Source organism: Ovis aries, chromosome 4, assembly GCF_016772045.2.
Source record: "Ovis aries strain OAR_USU_Benz2616 breed Rambouillet chromosome 4, ARS-UI_Ramb_v3.0, whole genome shotgun sequence".
Taxonomy (NCBI): Eukaryota; Metazoa; Chordata; class Mammalia; order Artiodactyla; family Bovidae; genus Ovis; species Ovis aries.
In genome coordinates, this window is record NC_056057.1 from 114,734,720 (window position 1) to 114,756,774 (window position 22,055).

Here is a 22,055-nt window from a genome sequence, read left to right on the forward strand (position 1 = left end):
ATCCTGTCACATTCACCCTAGGCCTCTCACATAACCTTTGGGATACTCAGCTTGTCATGAACCTAATTGAAGGCTGTCACTTCTGAGTCTACCCTGATGGTCTCACCTGCAGACCCTAACTTTCCTCTTTCTGCAAAGTAAGGGGCTTATCATCCCATCATCCACATGCACACATCGTATACATCCTTCAGAGTAGACCTCAAGCCCGGAATTCTTCCTCAAGTCTTCTCCTATCAATCCTACTTTCCCCAACTATGGATCATGGCTATGCATATTTCAACCGTAGGAATAGTACATACAGTGAGTGCGGGAACTTCCTGAGATCTCAGGATTCAGAACCACCTTCAGAGAAAACTGGGATATAATGAAAGAGAAGATACTCTAATGGTCAAGAATTCACACATCAAGGAAAAGATGATACCTATATGATTCACTTGAATTACTCATTTTTCTTCTGAGTATGTTTTACCTTCAATAATAGAACATAGTTCTGGGAGAAAAGAAATCAACTCCTTTAAGTTGCATCTTCATTAGGTCCTAACACAAGCCTAGAAACACACAAGCTGACTTACTTCATAATGCTTCTGCAAATCCTGAGAGAAAATATCCAAATGGTTCATAAAGGAAATATGTCTGGGCAGTGCACGATTGTTTGCTCTCTAGAGATAATGTTGCACTGATGAATCACTCACCGGGAACTAACTAGAAACATAAGACTGTGTTATAGCAAATAGCAGTTGGGGCCCACAGTGTTATTTCACATATACTATGAATGTTTCTCACAACAGACTTTTCTTCCACGTTGTCTCACTCCATTCAAAGTATTTTTGATGAACCTTAGAATAAGCAGGTATTTGAGATGTTATTTTCTTGAGATTTAATCTCCAATCCCTATGTCCCTAAGTTTCATGGGTGCAGTAAACACTCTGTCACTTTCACAGACAAAACAAAGGACAGCTGTAAAAATTCCAGATATTTGAGTTTGAGTTACCTGCCATATTTATTTTAGTATAAACTCATCTCTGTATCACTGAAGTTTTGTAATTATTTTAGCAAGAGAGAAGGTTTAATGTGCTCAGTGTCTATGTGGGTAAAATTTTGCCAAGGATTTCAACAGTCACGTGAGACTTTCCTGCTATGAGGGGACTGAAAAAAAAAAAAAAAACCCTAACAACAAAAAACAATAAAAATCAGGGAATGCTTTCAAAAGAAAAAGAAGAAGGCATCATAAGATGTATCCATCAGGATTCTAGCAGGAAAAATATGGTCTATAGTGATATGCTTGAAGCTGAGTCTAGTGAAGAGGCTTCCTATGAGCTACAGATACAAGGTTTGGAAATGAAAAGGGAGAGGTCCAGTAACAGTGAGGAAATTGTATCAGTACCCTAAGTGGTAAACAAAAGGTGGAATCCAGAAGGAGATTCAGATGGAGAGATCTCAAAGAGAGGAGCTATGACCTTCAACTTAGGGCTAGCAACTACTCAGAGATGACCCTGCAGGGAGAGAGGCAGGAGAAGAGGTATACTGATCTTGCTTTTCTACCTTCAAGAGATCTCCTGCTTGGATTTCCTTTGGCAGAAAACAAGCAGAGGACCGACAGCAAGAGACCCACTGATGTAGTCCATGCAGATCAGTCTCCCAGGCAACAAGTTAGATTGAGGGGGAGACAGGGGTGAAGTTTGAATGTACAGGGGCAAAAGAAAACTATTTGATAGAGAAGAGGTTTTTATATTACAGTTAGGTGCATTTGACATTAGGGCAGTATGTTAAAAGAGGAAGAGAGCCCACTGGTGGGGTTGGACCCATGTCTTCTGAAAGTTTCTTCTGAAAGCTGGGAGGACTTGTGCCTCTGCTCTGGTGGATAGAACTGGATTTTTGTCTCTCTGAAGGGTAGTGCTGTGTCTAGCAGTGTGTGCTTGGGTGTCTATGGGCTTGATATGGCTTTGGGCAGTCCTTCTGCTAATGGTCAGGGTTGTGTTTCTGTTTTGCAAATGGTTTGGCATGAAGTGTCTAGGACTGAGGTTTTGGGTCTTTGGGTGGGGCTTCGGCTTAGTGTTTCTATGGAGCCCTTTGGGAGAGCTCCTGTCAATTAACATTCCATTAGCAAATGTGCTGTTTGATGCAGAGATCTCGAATCCCTAGGTTGTGCCCTGTGACAACCAACAGGGGTGGAAGGAGGGTTCAAGAGGGAGGGGACATATGTGTACCTATCACTGATTCATGTTGATATATGGCAGGAACCAACATAATACTGGAAAGCAATTTCTTCCAATTAAAAAAATTAAGATGTCTAAAAAGATCAAACTAGTTCCTTTGAAAGAGCTTTAACTTTAAAAGCAAGCAGATATGAATTAAAATTCAGCTCTATTGATCACTAGGCAAGAATTCAGATGGCTCTAGTCAAATTACTTATAGTCCTGAGACTCACTGTCATCTTTTCTATAAGGTTGTTATCATAATTAATTTAAATAAAATGACATACAAAATAGTTTTGTATAGAATAACAGTCATGTTAACCTGTACTATACTTAAATGGCATTGATAGCAGAAAAAGAGACACCTTTAATAGCAAAAAGAGTAGAGAAATAAACAAGAGAATTTGCCAACCTCCACATCTCCATGAACCACAGAATAATGGTGCCAGAGAAGCCCATGCTTCACAAACAAAGTTCTCCTAGATGTGGACTGAAATAACACACCAGTTATTACATCAGTGAGCCTGCACTTAACATAGGCAAGGTTTCTTATTTGAATTCTCCCAAATTGAATCTTTGAACTCTACAAAGTGGATCATTATCTGGTTATGTCAATTTCATAAACGCTTAAATTTGTTGGCATTGTGTGGAAGGACAGGTAGGAGCTAGGAGTGCTGGGGAATGAGCTGGGAAGATATGTAATTCTAGTTAATTCTCACTGCATGGATTTCCCAGATGATGCTAGTGGTAAAGAACTCCCTTACCAATATATGAGAAGTAAGTGATGTGGGTTGACCCCTGGTTCAGGAAGATCCCCTGGAGGGTGGCATGGAAACCCACTCCAATAGTCTTGCCTGGAGAATCCCATGGACAGAGGAGCCTGGTGGGCTATAGTCCATAGGGTCGCAAAGAGTCGGACAGGATTGAAACAACAGCCTGCTTGCATGCAGCCCTCAGTCAGTTCAGTTCAGTTCAGTTCAGTCACTCAGTCATGTTCAACTCTTTGCGACCCCATGAGTCACAGCACGCCAGGCTTCCCTGTCCATCACCAGGTCCCGGAGTTCACTCAGACTCACGTCCATCGAGTCAGTGATGCCATCCAGCTATCTCATCCTCCGTCGTCGTCCCCTTCTCCTCTTGCCTCCAATCCCTCCCAGCCCTCACTGCATAACAAATCATCCCAAAACGTAGTGGTTTAAAACAACAGCAATCATTTATTTTTCTCATGAATCTGTAATTTGGGCAGGACCCCATGGGGATGACTCATCTTTGCTCTTTGCAGTTTCATCAGTTGGCAGCTGCAGAATCCACTCTGTGTTGCCTCACTTGCAAGGCCAGCAAGCTGATTCTGGATGCAGATGAAATGTCAGCCAGGGGAGTGGACCAGTGACTTCAGGTTCTCTTCATAAGAGCGACTTGATCTTCTACTCAGGCTTTCTCAAGGGAAGGAAGGGTGAGCAAATTCCAAGGGTAACCAATGTGGAAGAGCAGGAGGCATTTTTCCCTTCTAATCTTAGAAGTTACATGGTGCTGCTTCAACCACCCACTGTTTCTCAAAGCAGTCACAAAGTCCCTCCAGTTTCAAGGTAGGGGACATAGACCCATAGTGCAAGAAAGAGAGATCATAAGAGGAAGTCAGAATGTAAGAAGTCAGAAAATATGGTTTTAACCATCTTTGGAAACTATAAACTACAGTGTTAACAAGTTATAGTAAAATGAGGAGTAAAAATAAAGTTTATACTACCAGAATATGTGCCATATTCTTGAAAGAAGATTCTAAATCATGTTGAATGCAACTTGAAATATATTTTCATCTCAGCTTCTTACCTTATATTTTTCATTCGTTCCTCATGCTTCTGCTTTAGCAACTTTATTTGTTTCTCCTTTTCTTCTGGGTTATGTGCATATTCCTTTTCTACTAGTTTAATTTTGCTTTGTAATTCATCAGCATAGACTTTCTTCAAGTGTTCCATCTGCTGTCTCAGCTTTTGGTCTATGTTCTTGTAAATGGGGTCAGAAAAGTAAGCCCCTTCGTTGTTCTGCACCATCTTGTCTATCAGCTCCACCAGCTCCTGCACCTGAGCTTCCTTCTCGGCCTGCTCTGTGTTTCTGCTGTTACTGATGGCACAGTGGCGGTCCCCACACTCCTCTAGGAGGCTTCGTAGGTTTACATCTGCATCCTTCAAAACGTCGCTCAGGCTATGGTCGCCCAGTTCATCTCTGCAAGTGAATAAGATGATCATATGCTTCATGGCTGCTTTCCCAAACAGATTCTTAACCAACGCCACAGTTTGCTGGTCTTCCTGTGTGTAGCGGCTCAGCCTCATGACCAAGACGATGGCGTGAGGCCCGGGACAGGAGGCGAGGACACATCGGCTGATTTCCCTGCAGGTGGTTTGCAGAGTCTTCTCGGTGTCAAAGAGCCCTGGGGTGTCAACAACGAGAAGATCTCTCCCCTTCCATTTCCGGGATGCTTTCTGACAAGTTTTGGTAACAGCTTGCGCAGCAATCCTAGAGTCGAATACTTTTTTCCCGAGGATGGTGTTTGCAGTCGCACTTTTCCCACTTCCGGTCTTCCCGACCAGCACGATCCTCAGAGTGTTGTTTGGTGTGGCAGCCATGTTTATATCACGAGATTCTGGCGCGCAGGCACCCACACCACTAGGGAGAGGGGGAAAGGGTCAATTTAGGTAAGTAGGAACCATTTCCAATTCTCTCTCTCTCTCTCTTTTTTTTTTCTTCTTTTCCTCACTGAAAGTTCTAATATTCGCTTATGCATATTGACCCCGGTTAGAGACAGAAAATTTAAACAGTTTAATTGTTATTGAAGAAATAACCAACTAGTTAGAGTATCTCCACAAAAATGTCAGGTCCTGATGGTTTCATAGGGAACTCACTGAAACCTTTAAAGACCTGATAATCTCAGTGTTACTCAAACTATTCCTGATCACATAGCAATACAGGAAAATGTTCAGCTTTTTCTCTGAAGCAAGTGTAATGTTGATTCCAAAGCTAACAAAGATTTCACAATAAATAAAGCTATAGACATGGCTCATGTGTAAATATTGATACAAAAGTCCTAAGTAAATTATTGCATGCAAAAAGCAGTCACAAAGTCCCTCCAGTTTCAAGGTAGGGGACATAGACCCATAGTGCAAGAAAGAGAGATCATAAGAGGAAGTCAGAATGTAAGAAGTCAGAAAATATGGTTTTAACCATCTTTGGAAATTATAAACTACAGTGTTTACAAGTTATAGTAAAATGAGGAGTAAAAATAAAGTTTATACTACCAGAACATGTGCCACATTCCTGAAAGAAGATTTTTAATCATGTTGAATGCAACTTGAAATATATTCATCTCAGCTTCTTCCCTTATATTTTTCATTCGTTCCTCATGCTTCTGCTTTAGCAACATTATTTGTTTCTCCTTTTCTTCTGGGTTATGTGCATATTCCTTTTCTACTAGTTTAATTTTGCTTTGTAATTCATCAGCATAGACTTTCTTCAAGTGTTCCATCTGCTGTCTCAGCTTTTGGTCTATGTTCTTGTAAATGGGGTCAGAAAAGTAAGCCCCTTCGTTGTTCTGCACCATCTTGTCTATCAGCTCCACCAGCTCCTGCACCTGAGCTTCCTTCTCGGCCTGCTCTGTGTTTCTGCTGTTACTGATGGCACAGCGGCGGTCCCCACACTCCTCTAGGAGGCTTCGTAGGTTTACATCTGCATCCTTCAAAAAGTCGCTCAGGCTCTGGTCGCCCAGTTCATCTCTGCAAGTGAATAAGATGATCATATACTTCATGGCTGCTTTCCCAAACAGATTCTTAACCAACGCCACAGTTTGCTGCTCTTCCTGTGTGTAGCGGCCCAGCCTCATGACCAAGACGATGGCGTGAGGCCCGGGACAGGAGGCGAGGACACATCGGCTGATTTCCCTGCAGGTGGTTTGCAGAGTCTCCTTGGTGTCAAAGAGCCCTGGGGTGTCAACAACGAGAAGATCTCTCCCCTTCCATTTCCGGGATGCTTTCTGACAAGTTTTGGTAACAGCTTGCGCAGCAATCCTAGAGTCGAATACTTTTTTCCCGAGGATGGTGTTTGCAGTCGCACTTTTCCCACTTCCGGTCTTCCCGACCAGCACGATCCTCAGAGTGTTGTTTGGTGTGGCAGCCATATTTATATCACGAGATTCTGGCGCGCAGGCACCCACACCACTAGGGAGAGGGGGAAAGGGTCAATTTAGGTAAGTAGGAACCATTTCCAGTTCTCTCTCTCTCTCTCTCTCTCTTTTTTTTTTTTCTTTTTTTCCTCACTGAAAGTTCTAATATTCGCTTATGCATATTGACCCCGGTTAGAGACAGAAAATTTAAACAGTTCAATTGTTATTGAAGAAATAACCAACTAGTTAGAGTATCTCCACAAAAATGTCAGGTCCTGATGGTTTCATAGGGAACTCACTGAAACCTTTAAAGACCTGATAATCTCAGTGTTACTCAAACTATTCCTGATCACATAGCAATACAGGAAAATGTTCAGCTTTTTCTCTGAAGCAAGTGTAATGTTGATTCCAAAGCTAACAAAGATTTCACAATAAATAAAGCTATAGACATGGCTCATGTGTAAATATTGATACAAAAGTCCTAAGTAAATTATTGCATGCAAAAAGCAGTATCACATGAGTAAGTACGATTGTCAGATATCCTAGGGTGATTCAACAAGAGGATTTTGATTGTTACAATATATCCCATCAAGAGATTAAGAAGAAAAGTAACTAGGTGCAGAAAAGTCATTTGGCCAAATTCAATCCTGATTCATGTTTAAAGCAGTTCATCAAATTTAAATTAATTGATTCTTCTTTAACATGATTGTATGTATATATAAAATAAAAAGTTTTATCACTTTTCTTTTTCATCCAACTAAAATTGTAGTTCAGCCACTAAGTTGTATCGAACTCTTTTGTGACCCCATTTATTGTAGCCTGCCTGGCTCCTCTGTCCATGGCATTACACAGGCAAGAATACTAGAGTGGTTTGCTATTTCCTTCTCCAGAGGATCTTACAGACCCAAGGATCAAACCTGAGCCTCCTGCATTGGCAGGTGGATTCTTTGCCATTGAGCCACCTGGGAAATTCAGCAACTAAAGCAGTTGATTATAAAATTTATTTGGATGAAGGAAAAAAAATTAGCCTGGGCAATCAAGCACAAAAAAAAAAAAAAATGAGATAAGACTAGCTTTGCCAGATAGTAGAATATAAGTTTCTATAATTAAAGCAGTATAGTATTGGTGCATGGGTAGACAGAACAGTGAAACAAAAACAGAAAATTCAAATATAGGCCAAGTTGATCCACAATATTCATTTATATTCAAATCATTTATATTATGCTACATTTATATTCAGTAAGGTAGCATCTCACATCAATGCAAAGAAAGATGGACTAATAAGGAACATTGAGATAACCATATAGAAAAAATAAAACTGCGTCCATTTCTTCTTGCCAGTCAACTTCCAAACTGATTAGAAATATAAATGTAGAAAAAGTTAATCCATATAAAGAATAGAAGAAACATGAGTAAATCTTTGTAACCTAGGTATAGGTAAAATATTTATAAGATTTGGAATAGAGTAAGGTTGTGTGAAAATCACTTAGTCACTCTTTGCGATCCCATGGACCATTCCATCCATGGTACTCTCCAGGCCAGAATACTAGAGTGGGTAGCCTTTCCGTTCTCCAGGTTATCCTCCAAACCCAGGGATTGAACCCGGGTTTCCTGCATTGGGGGTGGATTCTTTCCAGCCTGAGCCACAGGGAAGCCCAGAGTAAGGAAAGAGACTCCTAAATTTGATTACATAAAAATCAAACAGATATTGTGGGGATATACAAATTAAAACACAAATGTCAAACCAGGGGAAAAATTTTTCCTGCTTATATAAAAGAAGGGCCATTTCCCTTTTATACAAATAATATCTCTACAAATGGTCAATAAGCACATGAAAAGATGCTCAGCATCACTAACTACTCAAGAAATGCAATCAAAAATACCTTGATGTGTCACTCACAGCAGTCAGAATTGCCACCATCAAAAAGTCTACAAATAATGCTGGAGAGAGTGTGGAGAAAAAGGAACCCTCCTCCACTGTTGGTGGAAACATAAATTGGTATAGCCTCTATGAAGAACAGAATGGAAGATCCTCAAGAAACTAGAAATAGAGTTGCCATATGATCCAGCAATCCAACTCCTGGGCATATTAGCCAGATAAAACTCTAATTAAAAAAGATACATGCAGCCCTATGTTCATAGTAGCACTATTTACCATAGCCCAGACGTGGAAACAACCTAATTGTCCATCTACAGATGAATGTGTAAAGAACTGTGATTTGCATATACAATGGGGTATTACTCAGCAGTAAAAGAGAAGGAAATAATGTCATTTGCAGCAACATGGATGAAATGAGAAGTTTTCACACTGAGTGAAGTAAGTCAGATAGAAAAAAAAATATTATATGGTACAATTTATATGTGGCATCTAAAAAAAAAATGAATGACCTTATTTACAAAACAGGAACAGACTCACTGACACAGAAAACACACTTACGATTACCAAATAGGAAAGTCAGCTGCTGCTTCTGCTGCTGCTAAGTCGCTTCAGTCGTGTCTGACTCTGTGCAACCCCATAGACGGCAGCCCACCAGGCTCCCCCATCCCTGGGAGCCTCCAGGCAAGAACACTGGAGCGGGTTGCCATGTCCTTCTCCAATGCATGAAAGTGAAAAGTGAAGTGAAGTCTCTCAGTCATGTCCGACTCTCAGCGACCCCATGGACTGAAGCCTACCAGGCCCCTCCATCCATGGGATCCTCCAGACAAGAATACTGGGAAAGGGATAAATTAGGAGTATCGGATTTATGGATACATACCACTATATATTCCTTGTGGCTCAGCAGATAAAGAATCCACCTGCAATGTGTGAGACCTGGGTTCGATCCCTGGGTTAGGAAAATCCCCTGGAGAAGGGAAAGGCTACCCACTCGTATTCTGGCCTGGAGAATTCCATGGACTACAGAAGAACTGCACAAAAAAGTTCTTCATGACTCAGATAATCACGATGGTGTGATCACTCACCTAGAGCCAGACATCCTGGAATGTGAAGTCAAGTAGGCCTTAGGAAGCATCACTATGAACAAAGCTAGTGGAGGTGATGGAATTCCAGTTGAGCTATTTCAAATCCTGAAAGATGATGCTGTGAAAGTGCTGCACTCAATACGCCAGCAAATTTGGAAAACTCAGCAGTGGCCACAGGACTGGGAAAGGTCAGTTTTCATTCCAATTCCAAAGAAAGGCAATGCCAAAGAATGCTCAAACTACCGCACAATTGCACTCATCTCACACGCTAGGAAAGTAATGCATAAAATTCTCAAAGCCAGGCTTCAGCAATACGTGAACCGTGAACTTCCAAATGTTCAAGCTGGTTTTAGAAAAACCAGAGGAACCAGAGATAAAATTGCCAACATCTGCTGGATCATTGAAAAAGCAAGAGAGTTCCAGAAAAACATCTATTTCTGCTTTATTGACTATGCCAAAGCCTTTGACGGTGTGGATCACAACAAACCATGGAAAATTCTTCAAGAGAGCGGAATCCCAGATCACCTTACCCGTCTCCTGAGAATTCTGTATGCTGGTCAAGAAGCAACAGTTAGAACTGGACATGGAACAACAGACTGGTTCCAAATAGGAGAAGGAGTACATCAAGACTGTATATTTAACTTGCTTATTTAACTTCTATGCAGAGTACATCATGAGAAACGCTGGGCTGGAAGAAGCACAAGCTGGCATCAAGATTGCCGGGAGAAATATCAAGAACCTCAGATATGCAGATGACACCACCATTATGGCAGAAAATGAAGAACTAAGCCTCTTGATGAAAGTGAAAGTGGAGAGTGAAAAAGTTGGCTTAAAGCTCAACATTCAGAAAACTAAGATCATGGCATCTGGTCCCATCACTTCATGGCAAATAGATGGGGAAACAGTGGAAAGAATGACTGAATTTATCTTTCTGGGCTCCAAAATCACTGCAGATGGTGATTGCAGGCATGAAATTAAAAGACACTTACTCCTTGGAAGGAAAGTTATGACCAACCTAGACAGCATATTAAAAAGCAGAGACATTACTTTGCCGACAAAGGTCCATCTAGTCAAGGATATGGTTTTTCCAGTGATCATGTATGGATGTGAGAGTTGGACAATAAAGAAAGCTGAGCACCGAAGAATTGATGCTTTTGAACTGTAGTGTTGGAGAAGACTCTTGAGAGTCCCTTGTACTGCAAAGAGATCCAACCAGTCCATCCTAAAGATCAATCCTGGGTGTTCGCTGGAAGGACTGATGTTAAAGCTGAAACTCCAATACTTTGCCACCTGATGTGAAGAGCTGACTCATTGGAAAAGACCCTGATGCTGGGAAAGATTGAGGGCGTAAGGAAAAGGGGATGACAGGGGATGAGATGGTTGGATGGCATCACCGACTCGATGGACATGGATTTGGGTAGACTCCGAGAGTTGGTGATGGACAGGGAAGCCTGGTGTGCTGCGCGGTTCATGGGGTCCCAAACAGTCAAACACGACAGACTGACTTTCACTCACCACTGTATATAAAATACATAAGCAACAAGGATTTACTGTATAGTAAAAAGGAACTATCCAACCAGTCCATTCTAAAGGAGATCAGTCTTGGGTGTTCTTTGGAAGGACTGATGCTAAAGCTGAAACTCCAATACTTTGGCCACCTCGTGGGAAGAGTTGACTCATTGGAAAGGACTCTGATGCTGAGAGGGATTGGGGGCAGGAGGAGAAGGGGACGACAGAGGATGAGATGGCTGGATGGCATGACCAACTCGATGGACATGAGTTTGAGTGAATTCTGGGAGTTGGTGATGGACAGGGAGGCCTGGCATGTGTGCTGCAATTCATGAGGTCACAAAGAGTCAGACACGACTGAGTGACTGGTCTGAACTGAAAAAGGAACTATATTCAAAATCTTGTAGTAACTATAATGGAAAAGAATCAGAAATGTATACATATATATAAAACTAAATCTCTTTGCTGCAATTATAATAAATTGACTATACTTCAATAAAAATATTTTAGAAAACAAACAATATCTAAAAGTAGATAAACAAAAGACCAATAACTCAATAGAAAATGTTATAAGAGATATGAATGAACAAGTTCATGAAAAATGTAAATATCCTTTGAATATATAAAAAGATATTAACATTCGCTCATAGAATAATATATCAAAACATAAAAAACCATAAAATTAATTAATTAAAGTTAAACAATGATGTTATTTCTCACGTACAGGTTTGGCAAAATTCAAGTTTGTTGGCATAATCTATTGGTAAACAGTATAGGGGAGGGACTCCTTGGTGGCCCAGTAGTTAAGAATCCGCCTTGCAATACTGGGGATGCAGGTTCTACTCCTGGTTGAGGAACTAAGATCCCATATGCCATGGAGCAACTAATCCCACCACAACCAGAGAGTCCATATGTCCCAAGGAAAGATCCCACATGAGGCAACAAAGATCCTGCGTGCTGCAACTAAGACCCAATGCAGGCAAATAGATAGATAACTATTTAAAAACAAAAGGTTTAGGGAAGACAGGTCCTCTCCTGCATGACTACTGGGAAGAGAAAAACAGTCTAAAAGAACCAGAGAAGAAGTTAGCAAGAACCTGCAACCGTACATATTCATTTACTCTTTGATTATCAATCACAATTTTAGGACTTATCCCAAAGATACACTGACAAAAAAAAGAAGAAGAAGAAGAAAATTATGCAGAAGGCTGTTAACTGCACCACTGTTTGAAACCTCAAAAGACCAAACATTTATCAAATGACTATCACTGGGGACCTGATTGGAGAAAGCAATGGCACCCCGCTCCAGTACTCTTGCCTGGAAAATCCCATGGATGGAGGAGCCTGGTGGGCTGCAGTCCACGGGGTCGCTAAGAGTCGGACATGACTGAGCGACTTCACTTTCACTTTTCACTTTCATGCGTTGGAGAAGGACATGGCAACCCACTCCAGTGTTCTTGCCTGGAGAATCCCAGGGACGGAGGAGGCTGGTGGGCTGACGTCTATGGGGTCGCACAGAGTCGGACATGACTGAAGCGGCTTAGCAGCAGCGGCACCAGCAGGAACCTGATTGAATTAACTAAAGTATATTCACACAGTGAAGTACTAGCCAACTGTAAAAAGGAATGAAGTATATCTCTATATCCCAGCATGGAGACATCTGTAGAATACATCATTAAGCAAAAAAAGGAAAGTGAAGAAAATAATGCACAGTATACTAGCATTTCTCTAATACGGAGGAATGTGACCGACATGTATAAATGTAATATATGCGTTTTTCATTCATCTGTAGAAGCAATGGAAGAATAATCTGAAAACTAAACAAATAATAAGTTACTTAGATGGGGATGGGAAAAAGAGGAAGGAGAACACAGGGATAGACGTTGGGAACTAGACTTGTTGGGATATACTTACATTTCATAGATTTACTCTTAAAGCCACATAAATAGTTTAAACAATTATACAGTAAAAGTTATGTTTCAAAATACTAGTAGAAATCAAAAGCAAATGAAGCAAACGAGCCTAATTGTATTTTGTGTTGTGAATGAAGCACACAAAATATCATTCCAAGAGACCTGACAAAGCGGTCATTTCTTTGTCCATCCCCAGTGGGATATATTTAACTTCTCCCACTACTCTCCCCCGAGAAAGACCTGCAAAATATTATTTTCAGGAATCCTATTCTTGGTAGTGTATGTTTGTATAGTTTTGAACTTCATTGAAAAGGCATAAAAACAATGAGCCAAGTATCAACAAGCACCCTTAGGGCCAGATTTCAGTCTTCAAATACCATTTACCACCAAAAAAGTAGTTGATTTACAGTCAACTATACTGCAATATAAAATAGGAACTAAATTTTAAAAAAGAGAGATTTAGACTAGGTGGCCTCTATTTGCATTCCAACTCTAAAGACCTGCCTTGGGAACGGATTTCTTCTTAAGAGAAATGTCTGGGTTATCAAGTGTAATCAATGTCTATCCCAACAACAACTGGATGGACGGTGTAGTATTCAGCAAAAGATCGTCATGTTAAAATGAGATGCATGGATATTATGCTAACAAACACCATTACTCCCCTCCCTACCCCACCACTCCCGCTCTGGCAGCATCCTCTTGGTGGAGTTGCTTGCACAGCACGTGGTCCCTTACCAGGCCGGAATCCACACCCTCTCCAACTCCAGGTATCCTACTGCCCCTACAGCTCTGTGCTCTGGAGCCTCTTCTCAGCCAGGCTCACCTTGTTTTGAAGGATTTGATGAGCTGTCCGGTTTCTTCCAGAGAGCTGTTTGAGCCCGTTTTTGCTTTAACTGCTGCACCTCTGAGACCTCAGAGCCAGGAAGCAAAGTTGGGTGTGGTTAGTGAAGACACTATTTTTTTTTTTTTTTAAAGAGACAGAAGTATTGCCCATAAATGTTTAGGTTTGCCCGGTTGGAAGCTTTTTCTCCATGTGCCTGCAGTCACAGCAAAATTTCCAAAAATTACACTTGTTGTTTGGGGTTATAGTAAATGACCTAAATCTTGCCCAGAAAGCCAGACACAGTGTCTGATCATCTCTCCTGGGAGCTGTGAGAGACCACAGGGTGCTTCAGGAAAGAAGTAAGTCAGACACGTGGCTCACTGTTTCCTGGGGATACTGCCTGTTCTACTGTTGGGTGGAAAGTAGAACTTGTAAGTGATGAACCTGACCATTTAGCTGAAGTGATTTCCAAGCAAAGTGTGGAAGGTGCAGCCTGGTTCCTCCTTCTGCTTATAGTGAAAGGCAAGAGGAAAGAGGTTGCAGTGATGCATCTAGAAGCTGAGGGTTGCACCAGCCCCAGAAGCCCGGAAGAGGCCAGAAAGCAGCCTTCTTGAGAGCCTTCAGAGAGCACGGCTCTGCCAGCATCTTGAGTCTGAACTCCCAGAACTAGGAGGTAATAAATGTCTTTCTTTTAAGCTCCATAGTGAAAGTGAAAGTTGCTCAGTCATATCCTACTCTTTGGGACCACATGGACTATACAGTCCATGGAATTCTCCAGGCCAGAATACTGGAGTGGGTAGGCTTTCCTTTCTCCAGTGGATCTTCCCAACCCTGGGATCGAACCCAGGTCTCCCGGATTGCAGGCGGATTCTTTACCAGGGTGGCTCAGATGGTAAAGCATCTGTCTACAATGCTGGAGATCTGGGTTCGATCCCTGGGTCGGGAAGATCCCCTGGAGAAGGAAATGACAATCCACTCCAGTACTAGTGCCTGGAAAATCCCATGGACAGAGGAGCCTAGTAGGCTACAGTCCATGGGGTCGCAAAGAGTCAGACACGACTGAGCGACTTCACTTTCACTTTCTTTGCCAGCTGAGCCACCAGGGAAACCCAGGAATGCTGGAGTAGGTAGCTTATCCCTTCTCCAGTGGATCTTCCCAACCTAGGAATTGAACTGGAGTCTCCTGCATTGCAGGTGGATTCTACCAACTGAACTATCAGGGAAGCCCTTTCATGCTCCATTCAGTTCAGTTCAGTTCAGACACTCAGTCGCATCTGACTCTCTGTGACCCCATGGACTGCAGCACGCTAGGCTTCTCTGCCCATCAGCAACTCCCAGAGCTTACTCAAACTCATGTCCATGAGTTGGTGATGCCATCCAACCATCTCATCCTCTGTCGTCCCCTTCTCCTCCCACCTTCAATCTTTCCGAGCATCAGGGTCTGTTCCAATGAGTCAGTTCTTCACAACAGGTGGCCAAAGGATTGGAGTTTCAGCTTCAGCATCAGTCTTTCCAATGAATATTCAGGACTTTTTCCTTTAGGGCTGACTGGTTTGATCACCTTGCAGTCCAAGGGACTCTCAAGAGTCTTGTCCAACACAACAGTTCAAAAACATCAATTCTTCAGCTCTCGGTTTTGTTTACAGTCCAACTCTCACATCCATACATGACTACTAGAAAAACCATAGCTTTGACTAGACAGACCTTTTTTGGCAAAGTAATGGCTCTGCTTTTTAATATACTATCTAGGTTGCTCATAGCTTTTCTTTCAAGGAGCAAGCATCTTTTAATTTCATGGCTTAAGTCACCATCTGCAGTGACTTTGGAGCCCAAGAAAAGAAAGTATGTCACTGTTTCCATTGTTTCCCCATCTATTTGCCATGAAGTGATGGGACTGGATGCCATGACCTTTGTATTTTGAATGGTGAGGTTTAACCCAGCTTTCTCACTCTCTTCTTTCACTTTCATCAAGAGGCTCTTTAGTTCCTCTTCGCTTTCTGCCATGAGGGTTGTGTCCTTTGAATATCTAAGGTTACTGATATTTCTCCCAGAAATCTTGATTCCAGCTTGTGCTTCTTCCAGCCCAGCATTTTGTGTGATAAACTCTGCATATAAGTTAAATAAGCAGGGTGAATGAAAATACACAGTCTTGATCAAGTACTCCTTTCCCAATTTGGAACCAGTCTGTTGTTCCATGACTGGTTCTAACTGTTGCTTCTTGACCAGCATACAGAGTTCTCAGGAGACAGGTAAGGTGATCTGGGATTCCCATCTCTTGAAGAATTTTCGATGGTTTGTTGTGATCTACACAGTCAAAGATTTAGTGTAGTCAATGAAGCAGAAGTAGATGCTTTTCTGGAATTCTCTTGCTTTTTCTATGACCCAGCAGATGTAGGCAATTTGATCTCTGGTTCCTCTGCCTCTTCTAAAACCAGCTTGAACATCTGGAAGTTCATTGTTCATGTACTGTTGAAGCCTGGCTTGGAGAATCTTGAGCACTACTTTGCTAGCATGTGAGATGAGTGCAATTGTACGGTAGTTTGAGCCTTTTTTGGCATTGCCCTTCTTTGGGATTGGAATGAAAACTGACCTTTCCCAGTCCTGTGGCCACGGCTGAGTTTTCCAAATTTGCTGGCATATTGAGTGCAGCACTTTCACAGCATCATCTTTTAGAATTTGAAATAGCTCAATGGGAATTCCATCACCTCCGCTAGCTTTGTTCGTAGTGATGCTTCCTAAGGCCCACTTGACTTCACATTCCAGGATGTCTGGCTCTAGGTGAGTGATCACACCATTGTGGCTATCTGGGTCATGAAGATCTTTTTTATATAGTTCTCCTGAAAGATGCTTACTCTTTGGAAGAAAAGTTATGACCAACCTAGATAGTATATTCAAAAGCAGAGACATTGCCGACTAAGGTCCGTCTAGTCAAGGCTATGGTTTTTCCTGTGGTCATGTATGGATGTGAGTGTTGGACTGTGAAGAAGGCTGAGCACCGAAGAATTGATGCTTTTGATCTGTGGTGTTGGAGAAGACTCTTGAGAGTCCCTTGGACTGCAAGGAGATCCAACCAGTCCATTCTGAAGGAGATCAACCCTGGGATTTCTTCGGAAGGAATGATGCTAAAGCTGAAACTCCAGTACTTTGGCCACCTCATGCGAAGAGTTGACTCATTGGAAAAGACTCTGATGCTGGGAGGTATTGGGGGCAGGAGGAGAAGGGGACGACCGAGGATGAGATGGCTGGATGGCATCACGGACTTCATGGACATGAGTCTGAGTGAACTCCGGGAGATGGTGATGAACAGGGAGGCCTGGTGTGCTGCGATTCATGGGGTCGCAAAGAGTTGGACACAACTGAGTGACTGAACTGAACTGAAATGTGTATTCTTGCCACCTCTTCTTAATATCTTCTGCTTCTGTTAGGTCCATACCATATCTGTCCTTTATCAAGCCCATCTTTGCATGAAATGTTCCCTTGGTATCTCTAATTTTCTTGAAGAGATTTCTAGTCTTTCCCATTCTACTCTTTTCCTCTGTTTCTTTGCATTGATCGCTGAGGAAGACTTTCTTATCTCTCTTTGCTATTCTTTAGATCTCTGTATTCAAATAGGTATATCTTTCTTTTTCTCCTTTGCCTTTCACTTTTCTTTTCTCAGCTATTTGTAAAGCCTCCTCAGACAACCATTTTCCCTTTTTGCATTTCTTTTTCTTGGGGATGCTCTTGATCACTGTCTCCTTTATAATGTCATGAACCTTCATCCATACTTCTATTAAATCTAATCCCTTGAATCTATTTGTCACTTCCACTGTATAATCATAAGGAATTTGATTTAGGTCATACCTGAATGGTCTAGTGGTTTTCTCCACTTTCTTCAATTTAAGTCAAAATTTTGCAATAAGGAGTTCATGATCTGAGCCACAGTCAGCTCCAAGTCTTGTTTTTGCTGTTTATATAGAGCTTTTCCATCTTTGGCTGCAAAAAATATAATCCAACTGATTTTGATATTGATCATCTGGTGATGTCCATGTGTAGAGTCTTCTCTTGCGTTGTTGAAAGATGATGTTTGCTATGATCCATGCATTCTCTTCTCAAATTCTGTTAGCCTTTTCCCCGCTTTGTTCTGTACTCCAAGACTAAATTTGCCTGTTACTCCAGGTTTTTCTTGACTTCCTACTTTTGCATTTCAGTTCCCTATGATGAAAAGGACATCTTTTTTGTGTGTTGGTGCTAAAAGGTCTTGTAGGTCTTCGTAGAACAGTTCAACTTCAGCTTTTTCAGCATTAGCGGTTGGGGCATAAACTTGGATTGCTGTGATACTGAATGGTTTGCCTTGGAAACAGTCAGAGATCATTCCGTCATTTTTGAGAATGCACCCAAGCACTGCATTTCAGACTCAAAGTCGACTATGAGGGCTACTCCATTTCTTCTAAGAGATTCTTGCCCACAGTAGTAGATATAATGGTCACCTGAGTTAAATTCACCTACTCCAGTCCATTTTAGTTCACTGCTTCCTAAAATGTCGATGTTCACTCTTGCCATCTCCTATTTGACCACTTCTAATTTACCTGGATTCATACACCTAATATTCCAGGCTCCTATGCAATATTGCTCTTTATGACATTGGACTTTACTTCCACTATCAGTCACATCCACAACTGGGCATTGTTTTCTCTTTGGCTCCATCTCTTCATTTTTTCTGGAATTATTTCTCCACTCTTCTCCAGTAGGATATTGGGTGTCTACTGACCTGGGGAATTCATCTTTCAGTGTCATATCTTTTTGCTTTTTCATACTGTTCATAAGGTTCTCAAGTCATGAATATGGAAGTGGTTTGCCATTCCGTTCTCCAGTGGACCACGTTTTGTCAGATGTGTCCACCATGACCTGTCTATCTTGAGTGGCCTTACATGGCATGGTTCATAGTTTCATTGAGTTTGACAACGCTATGGTCCATGTGATCAGTTTATTTAGTTTTCTGTGATTGTGGTTTTCATTCTCTCTGCCCTCTGAGGGATAAGGATAAGAGGTTTATAGAAGCTTCCTGATGAGGGAGACTGTGGGGGCTGGAAACTGGGTCTTGTTCTGATGGGCAGGCCCATGCTCAGTAAATCTTTAATCCAATTTTCTGTTGATGGGTGGGGCTTTGTTCCCTCCCTGTATTTGACTTGAGAGCAAACTATGGTGGAGGTAGTGAAGATAATGGTGACCTACTTCAAAAGGTCTCATGCACACAGTGATGCACTCAGTGCCCCTGACCCTGCAGCAGGCCACCATGGACCCACAGCTCTGCCAGAGATTCCTGGACACTCACAGGCAAGTTTGGGTCAGTCTCTTGTGGAGTCACTGCTCCTTTCTCCTGGATCCTGGTGCACACAAGGTTTTGTTTGTGCCCTCCAAGAGTCTGTTTCCCCAGTACTGTGTAAGTTCTGTAATCAAATCCCACTGGCCTCCAAAGTCAACTTCTCTGTGAGTTCTCAGTCCCTTTGCCAGGTCCCCAGGTTGAGAAATCTGTTGTGGGCCCTAGAACTTTCTTAACAGCATGAGAATTTCTTTGGTATAATTGTTCTGCAGTTTGTGGGTCATCTACTCTGTGGCTCTATGGCAGGATTAATGGCGATCTCCTCCAAGAGACCTTAAGCTACAGGCTGTGTGAGCAGGTAGCTGCACTCAGAACCCCTGCCCCTGTGACAGGCCATTTCTGTTCTGTACTTCCACAAGAGACTCAAACAGAGGTCTGGCTCAGTGTCTGTGGGGTCTCTGGGTCCTGGTGTGCATGAGGTTTTGTTTGAGCCCTCCAAGCATCTCTGGTGGGTATGAGATTTGATTCTAAACACAATTTTGCCCCTCCTACCATCTTGCCATGGCTTTTCCTTTGTTGTGGGATATCTTTTTTCTGGTGGGATCCAGTATTCTCCTGTCAATGGTTGTTCAGCCATGGGTTCAATTCTTGGGTCAAGAGGATCCCCTGGAGGAGGGCATAGCAACCCACTCCAGTATTCTTGCCTGGAGAATCCCACAAACAGAGGAGCCTGGCAAGCTACAGTCTATAGGGTTGCACAGAGTTGGACATGACTGAAGCGACTTAGCATGCACTCCCACAGAACAGTAACTAACATAATATTGTAAAGCAACTATGCTCCAATAAAAATTAATTAAAAAAAACTTCCAGTGTGAAGTTTTATAATATTCTCTGAGGGTAGGATGTGATAAGTTAAAGGTGCATATTGCAATTGTGGAACAACCAATAAAATAAGAAAATGAGGTATAGCTAATAAAGCAATAGTGGAAATAAAAATTTAAAAATTACCCAGAGAAAAAGTAGAGAAAAGCGGGGGAAGAAAAGGAACAATTTAGATGGGACAAACAGAAACAAACAGCAAGACAATGAATTTAAACACAACTGTTGTTGCTGTTGTTTAGTCGCTGAGTTGTGTCCAACTTTTCTGTGACCCCATGGACTGTAGCCCACTAGGCTCCTCTATCCAAGAGATTCTCCAGGCAAGAACACTGCACTGTGTTGCCATTTCCTTCTCCAGGGGATCTTCCCAACCCAGGAATCAAACCCATGTCTCCTGCATTGGCAGGCAGATTCTTTACCCGCTGAGCCATCAGGGAAGCCCCAAACACAACCATGAAAGTGAAAGTGAAGTCGCTCAGTCGTGTCTGACTCTTTGCAACTCCGTGGACTGTAGCCTACCTGGCTTCTCCACCCATGGGATTAACCAGGCAAGAATACCGGAGTGGGCTGCCATTTCGTTCTCCAGGGGATCTTCCCGACCCAGGGATCTAACCCAGGTCTCCTGCATTGCAGGCAGATGCTTTAACCTCTGAGCCACCAGGGAAGCCCAAACACAGCCATAGAAGTAATCATATTAGATGTAAATGATCTAAATTATTCAAGTATAAGACAGATGGAATAAAAAAGCAAGGCCTACCTTCATGCTGTCTAAAGGAAATCCCAGGTTGAATATAAAGATACAGAGAGGCTAACGTTCAGTTCAGTTCAGTTCAATCGCTCAGTCATGTCTGAATCTTTGGGACCCCATGGAATGCAGCACGCCAGGCCTCCCTGTCCATCACCCACTCCTGGAGTTTCCTCAAACTCACGTCCATTGAGTCAGTGATGCCTTCCAATCATCTCATCCTCTATTGTCCCCTTCTCCTCCTGCCTTCAGTCTTTCCCAGCATCAGGGTCTTTTCCAATGAGTCAGCTCTTCACATCAGGTGGCCAAGTATTGGAGTTTCAGCTTCAACATCAGTCCTTTCAATGAACATTCAGGACTGATTTCCTCTAGGATGGATTGGTTGGATCTCCTTGCAGTCCAAGGGACTCTCAAGAGTCTTCTCCAACACCACAGTTCAAAAGCATCAATTCTTCAGCACTCAGCTTTCTTTGTAGTCCAACTCTCACATTCATACATGACTACTGGAAAAACCGTAGCCTTGATTAGACGGACCTTTGTTGGAAAAATAATGTCTCTGCTTTTCAATATGCTATCTAGGTTGGTCATAACTTTTCTTCCAAGGAGTAAGCATCTTTTAGTTTCATGGCTGCAGTCACCATCTGCAGTGATTTTGGAGGCCAAAAAAATAAAATCTGACACTGTTTCCACTTTTTCTCCATCTATTTCCCATGAAGTGATGGGACCAGATGCCGTGATCTTCGTTATCTGAATGTTGAACTTTAAGCCAACTTTTTCACTCTCCTCTTTCACTTTCATCAAGAAGCTTTTTAGTTCCTCTTCACTTTCTGCCATAAGGGTGGTGTTAATGTCTCTGCTTTTTATTATGCTTTCTAGGTTTGTCATAACTTTTCTTCCAAGGAATAAGTGTCTTTTTATTTCATGACTGCAATCACCATCTTCAGTGAATTTGGAGCCCAAAAGGATAAAGTCTGCCACTGTTTCCACTTTTTCTCAATGTATTTGCCATGAAGTGATGGGACTGGAAACTACTAGCCAATCTGATCACATGGACAACAGCCTTGTCTAACTCAATGAAACTAAGCCATGCCCGCAGGGCCACCCAAGATGGACGGGTTATGGTGGAGAGGTCTGACAGAATGTGGTCCACTGGAAAAAGGAATGGCAGAACACTTCAGTATTCTTGCCTTGAGAACCCCATGAACACTATGAAAAGGCAAAATGATAGGATACTGAAAGGGAAACTTCCCAGGTCAGTAGGTGCCCAATATACTACTGGAGATCAGTGGAGAAATAACTCCATAAAGAATGAAGGGATGGAGCCAAAGCAAAAACAATACCCAGCTGTGGATGTGACTGGATAGAAGCAAGGTCCGATGCTGTAAAGAGCAATATTGCATAGGAACCTGGAATGTAAGGTCCATGAATCAAGGCAAATTGGAAGTGGTCAAACAGGAGATGGCAAGAGCGAACATCACATTCTAGGAATCAGTGAACTAAACGGGACTAGAATGGGTGAATTTAACTCAGATGACCATTATATCTACTACTGTGGGCAGGAATCCCTTAAAAGAAATG

General features: G+C 42.2%; 2 protein-coding genes across 7 annotated transcripts in view; both read right to left on the reverse strand.

Moving 5' to 3' along the window:
• Nucleotides 1–13,628, reverse strand: part of LOC101105810 (GTPase IMAP family member 4-like) — a 52,171-nt gene extending 38,543 nt beyond the window's left edge. The window contains exon 1 of one of the 2 annotated variants that reach the window (XM_042249247.1): nucleotides 13,552–13,628. The gene's annotated coding sequence lies outside the window, so the exon portion shown is untranslated. Of the gene's footprint in view, nucleotides 1–13,463 lie in introns of both variants that reach the window. The other variant, XM_042249248.1, reaches the window with a different exon arrangement.
• Nucleotides 3,387–13,628, reverse strand: LOC101123290 (GTPase IMAP family member 7-like). 5 transcript variants are annotated; one of them, XM_042249240.1, is made up of 3 exons: nucleotides 13,552–13,628; nucleotides 5,486–6,400; nucleotides 3,387–4,856 (listed from the first exon to the last, which is right to left on the reverse strand). In XM_042249240.1, the coding sequence occupies exons 2-3, from the start codon at nucleotides 6,358–6,360 to the stop codon at nucleotides 4,019–4,021; spliced, it is 1,713 nt and encodes a 570-aa protein (XP_042105174.1). In that variant the 5' UTR covers nucleotides 6,361–6,400; nucleotides 13,552–13,628; the 3' UTR covers nucleotides 3,387–4,018. The 5 variants fall into 5 exon arrangements, with proteins under 5 accessions (XP_042105174.1, XP_060270887.1, XP_042105175.1 ...); XM_060414904.1 differs by having other exon boundaries at nucleotides 5,486–12,394; XM_042249241.1 differs by having other exon boundaries at nucleotides 13,464–13,628.
• Nucleotides 13,629–22,055: the final 8,427 nt, after the last annotated feature.

Bases quoted from the DNA above. Each gene is read 5' to 3' on its own strand.
- LOC101123290 (XM_042249240.1), bottom strand. From the start codon at position 6,360: ATGGCTGCCACACCAAACAACACTCTGAGGATCGTGCTGGTCGGGAAG. The intron at 4,857-5,485 runs GTAGTATAAACT...CCCTCTCCCTAG, and splicing joins GGAATGTGGCACATGTTCTG to TGGTGTGGGTGCCTGCGCGC.